The sequence below is a fragment of the Enhydra lutris genome, unplaced genomic scaffold (assembly GCF_002288905.1).
Source record: "Enhydra lutris kenyoni isolate GAN:26980312 unplaced genomic scaffold, ASM228890v2 scaffoldscaffold60, whole genome shotgun sequence".
NCBI lineage: Eukaryota > Metazoa > Chordata > Mammalia > Carnivora > Mustelidae > Enhydra > Enhydra lutris.
Genome location: NW_019154144.1, coordinates 8,610,719 through 8,618,452, shown reverse-complemented (window position 1 = coordinate 8,618,452; position 7,734 = coordinate 8,610,719). Strand labels below are relative to the sequence as shown.

The 7,734-nt window shown below is 34.2% G+C and overlaps 1 protein-coding gene across 1 annotated transcript in view; it reads right to left on the bottom strand.

The window, feature by feature from the left end:
- Positions 1-570: 570 nt before the first annotated feature.
- The window catches only part of LOC111158537 (regulatory factor X associated protein), a 33,622-nt gene continuing 26,458 nt past the window's right edge, over positions 571-7,734 (bottom strand). The window contains exons 4-5 of the mRNA XM_022520629.1: positions 3,574-3,681; positions 571-1,267 (exon numbers count right to left, since the gene is read on the bottom strand). Coding sequence (XP_022376337.1) covers positions 1,157-1,267; positions 3,574-3,681 — 219 coding nt within the window. The 3' untranslated portion in view covers positions 571-1,156. The remainder of the gene's footprint in view (positions 1,268-3,573; positions 3,682-7,734) is intronic.

The following is a 7,734-nucleotide window of genomic DNA, read 5'->3' as shown; positions in this document are numbered from 1 at the left end:
ATTTATTATCTAACATTGGAAATACTCTCTTGACATTTGATTTGTTATTCTTATTGGTAGGTTTGCCTTTTAAGTTTTCCTAGGAGACAACACAAGAAAAAAAGTATCTACCCAGATTACCCATTATCATTCTTTTGAACATTACTTTAGGAATAACACGATATTAAATTAGCTCAATTTTGAAAAACATTGACAAAATGCTGAAGTGTTATTCTTACTTTCAGAATCTCTTTTTGAAAAGGAAATTAATATTAAAAAATTGTTTTTGCCCTGACATTGGTGGAATGAGATACACCTATGCTGTTTACAAATTCAACACACAAGTCTGCTTTAAAAGAGAAAACACTAATAGGTAAAATGAAATGAGAAGCCAACTTTAGGAGATGCTTTCATTCCAGTGTACTTAGTTAACCCCCTCCTAGGTTTTACCAGCACATCTCTGAAAAGGAATGCACATCCTAATTTCATAGATAATTAACAATGATCATTTTCCTTATACATTTAAAATATGCTTACCTCTTTGACAGCTCCAGTCTTAACTGTAAAGAAAAAGTTATTTCAAGAACCCAATTTTAGGTGCTCCAACGACATTTTATCATCACAAGTAGTATCACAACTATCAGTGTTTCTTAAAAGGAGGATTACTGACATTGTGGGCGAGATAATTATTGTGAAAGGCCATTCCAGACACTGTAGAACATTTAGGATTCCTGACCCATTCACTAAATACCAGGAGTTTTTAAGATCATTGTGACAATTAAAAACATATCCATCCATTTCTGACTGCCCCTTGATAAGACCACTGAACTAAATGATCAAAAATTAGTATCTATTAGCTTTGTGACTTCCACAGAAAGTAACTGCTTCATTACCTTCAGTAACAATGACTGAAGAGGAATACTTTGTTTAAAAAAAAAAAATCGTAATTTAATGTTATTTTGGAAAGATAAGCTGTTTCTCCAAATTCATGGTAATCTGAAAGGATTAGATGCACAAAGGGCAATACTTACTTATCCCAAAATGCACACATATATTTACAGGAAAATGACTGTTTATGTTTTACTGGCGTATCTAATCCCATTTATCTTTAGTATAAAAATATGTCCATCTTCTACAACAAAATAAAAAAACATGTGGATCTTCTTGGTAAATTCCTTCACACTGATGTTCCTGGAAACTGCTGCTGTCTTTGCTCCAAAACTTGCTGATTTAATAGTTGTTGCTGTTTCTGTAAAAACTGCACCACTTCTGGACTTCTTAGTAATGACTTGAAAAGAAAAAGGAAAAAAATATATTTATTAGCATTATTCTTATGGGAGTAGATTGTCTTCATGCTATAAAATTACTCTGATGTCTCTACACAAGGCACAATATGCTTACAAAACAAAATGTGCCCGACCTGAATTCACACTTGCACCTGATGCACTGCATTAAACTGCAAACTAAGAATAATAAAATTCGATGTCATATATTAAAATACTAAAACCTACAGTAATGGGTGAAGCCTAATCTTATCGGTGACTGTGTACACAAAGGAAATGAAATGCTTTATGTTATGCCAGCATATATACTATCTATGAAACATAAGAGCAAACAGACAAGAAGAGCACTGGTCCAAGGTCACAGTAAGAAAAACAAGGGGCCACGTGTGAAAATGGCAATTAGATGCCAGGTTGGAAATCCATGTAAGGATTCAATTTCTCCACTAGCCTATTGAGTCTTTCTGAAGAAATTAAAAAGAATGTGTGTGTGTACAGGTATTAATGAAAGTAGTATTAGCATATTGCAAAAATTTCCGAAAAGGCAGAATATGACTGATCTAATACAGTTTTGTATACCTACCATTTTTAAATATAGTCATATAACAAATATAGTTAGTGTGCTTTTACTTAAATAAAATACTTCTATAAATTGATGAGGGAAAAAAACTTTGGATCCCCAAAATTAAAAAAGATAAACCAAGCAAGGTGGAAACACTATCATTAAACACTGATTTTAAAACTTAACATTAGAACGCAGTACATTTTCTAATTATTTCTTTAAAACTTATTTATTATACTTCAATAAAAAATTGTTTGTAAAGATGTACCAATATCCTATTAAGTAAATGCACAATAATCTACTCCACTATTATCAAACTGTTGAACATTTAGGTGGTTTTAACTACTATTTTACTATTTGTGATAATTACATTTCTGGCAACATCTTCATGCTTAACTTTAGCCATATATAGGGTTTATTTCCTGATGAGACTCCTGATACCACTGCCCAACTGCTTTCTAGGTCTGATATATACATAATACCACCAATAGAATGAGAGTGCCCATTTCATGAAACCCCCAACATCACTGTGATATCTTTTAAATAGTTTTCATTTGTTGTATTGTTAATTATGATTTTTACTGATACTGAATACCTTTTCATATCACTTCATGGTAGCATTTCTGCTTTTATTCCTGTTTATACTTTTGCAATGTAGTGAAGCCAACATTTTTTCCTCATCAATTTCTATGAATATTTTGTAAACTAAAAATGTCAACCATCTTTTTTTTTTTTTTAAAGATTTTATTTATTTATTTGACAGACAGAGATCACAAGTAGGCAGAGAGGCAGACAGAGAGAGAGGAAGGGAAGCAGGCTCCCTGCTAGCAGAGAGCCCGATGCGGGACTCGATCCCAGGACCCTGAGATCATGACCTGAGCTGAAGGCAGTGGCTTAACCCACTGAGCCACCCAGGCGCCCAAAATGTCAACCATCTTAACCATAGTGTCTTATATGTGCAGCAAATATTTTTCCAATATGTTAGTTTGAAGTTTGCATTTTTTTTCTTAAAGATTTTATTTATGACAGAGAGAGAGCAACAGAGGGAACACATGCACAGGGGAGCTGTAGCAGGAGAAGCAGGCTCCCTACTGAGCAGGGAGCCCGATATGAGGCTCTATCCCAGCATCCTGGAATCGTGACCTGAGCAGAAGTCATACGCCCAAAACGACTGAGCCTCCCAGGTGCTGCCTGAAGTTTGCATTTTTATCACCATTTTTGACTACAGCATTCATTACTTCATACTTCTACTTCTTTTCAGCTAGAAAAAGATTTTTAAGATTAAGTCTCAATTGTATTTTTTTTTCCTTTATCAGGAATTTAGTTTGATGTATAGTGATATGATGAGCTAAATTCTCTTTTTGTCTTCAAATTATCACCCAATTATTTCCATGTTTATTGAAAAATCTCTGCTTTTCTGATTGAATTCTGATGTCTTCTAGCAAATTTATAATAGAAATCCCTATTAAATGTTGGTCTCATTCTATTTCCATACTACTAATGCATTCTTCCACAAACCACAGAATTCAGTACAAAGTCTGCTTTAAAGCCCCATTTTGCTCAGATATTCAAGGTTTAGTCAATGAAGGTAAAGGATTAAAGGTTTGTTTTGGGAAAGCATTATGAGATTCCAGGGTGTACTGGCAAAGGAACAATTCATTCTGATGACCAGTTGAGCAAGTTTTAAAATCTCAAAAATCTAATTCTAACAACTTCTGATAATAAATTTTTAAGTACTTTATAGATACTTACCAGTCTTTTTTGATTTAACACTTGTTCTAAAAGAGTAGGTCTTGCAGGACGATCCCCAAAGGTTCCTGTTCTTTGTTTAACAATGGAGAGTATGTTATCTGTACTTTCCTGGGATAAATGATAAAAATGCAAATAGGATTAACAGTTCGCATAATATAATAATCCATGATCCTACGCTTTTAATGATGTAAAGAATGAGTCCTCAGCGTCTCTTCCTTCTTGCCCAGTTCCTGTGAAACTTTGGGAAAAGCCCTCATTAAGTCACCGAGAAGATGTTGGCAGTTAATTTTATAGAACACTCTTCACTCCCACCCCTCTACAATTTCTTTAACCTCAGATCTCCAGTCTCTTGTGAAGGTCTCAAAATCAAAAATGGGGTAGAGGTGGGAGGAGCAAAGAGTTACCTGTGAGCTGTTTTCAGTATTATAAAAAAAATGCCAAGTGGAAATTGAACATTCTGTTCAGATAAAGCTATCCAGGCCAAAATAGTCTGCCTCTTTTGGATAGAATATATACTCAAAGGCCATCTACCTATTGCTAGAGACACTGATAGTTTTTTATCCAGTTAACAACAACAATTAAATGGGCGAAGCAGTAAAATATTAAAGAAGCAACTGATGGACAAGGCTTTCAAAATTTGTAAGTCACTAGGAGAAAAATGACAAACTGGCTTTGAAAACACTGGAAAGCACTGGTATAAATAATCCCTGCCACTGGTATAGACAAAATAGCTAGATCCTAAAATGAAAACCATACTCCGAGATATCCTTACCCAAATAAACTCAGCAGCCCTACCTACCAAATATGTATCCCTAGTTCCTTGACAGTATCTTAAAAACTCACAATTTTCCTGGCATAACTAAATACTGGAGTTAACTGAGATATATTCTGACTCTTATAAAACCACGATACAATACTGATCACATCCAAAAATGATGACTAAGCAAATATAAAATTATAAATGTTTTACATAAACCCATGCTATATGTAAATTTACTCTTCTCTCTTTGCTCTTGATTTAGGTGGTTACTGAAGCTGTTTTCTTCTCTTGACCTCTCTCTACTGGCCTCTGAGTTCTGTTAGAATAGCCACTATCTCTCTTTCATTATGGGAAGTTTATCAACCCGATATGACAAAAATGTTCAATCCCTAAACATTTTGGGCCGCAAAATGTAAAAAAACAAAAACAAAACCAAAACTATAAAAAGAGCATTCTCATACCCAAAGAAAACAAAAATAATTTCTTCTTCTCTTTCCACAGGATTAACTATGTGTGGCACTATTTCATATTTATATGCACAAGAAGTGGAATCATGAAACTGACTTGATGGCAGAGTACCCTATATTCTCACAACCCCAAACAAAGTACTACGCAGATTAACAATGTGAATGTTACAAAATCACGAAAACTTGTAGTAGAAATAACCTTGAGTCAGCTAGTCCAAACTTCTACAATGTTGAGGTTCCCTTTTTAAAAATTTTCAACACCTTTTCCCTTTTCAAAAAATTTCAACACCTTTTGTCCTAAGGAGTTTACCAACTTTTGAGGCATCCTGTTTAGTTTTAAATAAGTCCAACATTTAGGTAAACTTTTATCTCGACTGAGCTGAAATACATATCTCTTGTGATTTTTACTTAAATGTCCTACTTACATAGAGCTATGCAAAATAAACCTACTGCTTCTTCCAAATGATACCCTTTTAAGGATATTTATGGGTAATGATCACTCCCGTAAGTCTATTCTTTTATCCCTAGTTCCTTATGTTTCTCTCCTATAGCATAATTTTTATTTTTTTATTTTTTTAATTTTTTAAAAATTTTTTAAAGATTTAATTTATTTATCTGACAGAGATCACAGGTAGGCAGAGAGGCAAGCAGAGAGAGAGGAGGAAGCAGGCTCCCTGCTGAGCAGAGAGCCCAATGCGGGGCTCGATCCCAGGACCCTGGGATCACGACCCAAGCCGAAGGCAGAGGCTTTAACCCACTGAGCCACCCAGGCGCCCCTATAGCATAATTTTTAGATGCATGACTAAATGTCATATACATTTGTTCCTTATTTAACTTGATTTATGTAAATGATTTTAAATACCTTAATTTCTAATCTTGCTTTTAGATTACTACAAAAGACCCCTATTACCACTCATCAGTCCTACTATAATGATCTCCTAAATAATCTCTAAATCTCTAGGCCTCAACTTTAATCCACCCCATTAGAGTCCCTGTTACTTTCTAATTAGAAACTTCGTTTGAAGACCCCAAACCCAAATCCCATAGTCTGACATTCAATACCATACAAAAACTGGCTTCAAATTATCTTTCCAAATTTATTTTCCATGAATTTTCCAGATAAATATTCTTTCGTTAGAATGGTCCCCTTGCTTCTTCCCAAAAGTGTTTTCTGTATTCACACTTCCCTTCCTTTACTAAGATGTGTTTCTCTTTATTTTATCTACCAAAATTTGAGGGAAGCAATATAGAGTGGGGATAGAATGAAGGCTCTAGAATCAGACTGCTTGGGTTTGAATACTTGTTGGCTGTATGACCTAAGCTGTTACTTAATCTCTCTGTGCCTTAGTTTCCACACGTGTAAAATATAGCATCTGTGTAGCACTGTGTAGGGTGTCAGACTCCAGGCCTGGCACATAAGAAACTTAGCTGATTAAGCTTAAACTATTAGCCACACTTTCTGGTGTCTACTGAGTTATATTTTCTCTGCAAAACCTTTTCAGAGTATCTCAGCCGGTAAGGATCTATCCTCCTCTCCGCTAGTAAAGTAAAACTATATAGTTCGCCCTTATTATATCCTGATGATAACTGTTGGTTATTTTCTTTACATTCAGTTGGACAAAGATAAAGACTTACAGATCTTGGTATCTCCTCAGAACTGGTAAAGTGTCCCCATTACATAAGACAATGGTATAGCAGGGTATTAATTTTTGTTTATAGCAGTTATTTCTATTCATGCAAATTATTTTAGAATAGGAAAATTATTAAGGTTCTTTTTGTGGGAGGTAGAGGAGGAGACTTAATTCAGTATCTATTTGCCTTTTATACATTCTCCTTAAACAGTAGATGTAAAAACTAGACAGTTAAAAGAAGGTAGCTATAGATAAAATACTTCTTTCTTGAAAAGAAGTATATCATTTTCTCTCTCTGTATTCTGAAGTGAATTTGGAATGTATAGAGGGCAAACATGACTCTTACCAACTTTCATTTTGTAATAAGTGAGATGTTTATTTCCATAATTACTTATAATCCAAGATTTGGTAAAATATATTTTACAAGGATGTGGATACAGATTTTAAGCCACAGGGGTCCTTAACTTTGTAATGTGTATGCAAAATTAAATACCTACCTGTGTGTATTTTTCTAGGAAAAGAGTTCATTAGGTTTCATCAGATTCTCAAATAAGTCCTTTAACACTAAACAGATTAAGATTCAATGGGATAAAAGGGAAAGAGAAGTCACTCAGACCCTAATCAGTAGGTGATGCTGATTACTATAGATTACTATAATAATACTAATCTATAGTAATTACTATAGGTACTATAGTCATGCTGAATACTATAGATTTTAAAAATATTTAGGACTTCATATTTGTAAGCAATTCCAAAGTCTAAAATTTTAGCAATGAGGCAGCTGTTCAAGTATAGCAAAAACTAAGAAAAAAAAATTTTTTTAAAGAGTTTTAGAATATATCCTAGGATAGCTTTCAGTTTAAAAAATTTTCTGGATCGTTTTTAACAAAATTCAGTTTTTCAATGAAAATGTATAGAGAGATTATAGCTTTTATTAGGAGTAAAGCACACAGGATGAAATATCCGCTTATCTATAACAACTTCAAAGTGCAGCATTAATAATGACCATAATAATGGCTAAGGTTTACTGACTTACTATCTGCTAGACACTGTGTGAACACTCAATATGGAATATCTCACATATTCACTGCAGCATTACGAACCAGGTACCATTTTAATACCCATTCTCAGAGGAAGAAGCTGGGCTTAAAAAAGTTTAATAACCTGTTCAAGGCCACACACAGCAAATGATGGAATGGAGATTTGTGGCCGGAAGTCCAACACCAAAGCACTGGCTTTAACCTTGAACACAGTTCAAAGCAAACACTCCAAAAATCTTCCTGAGAATTACACCCCTTTATGA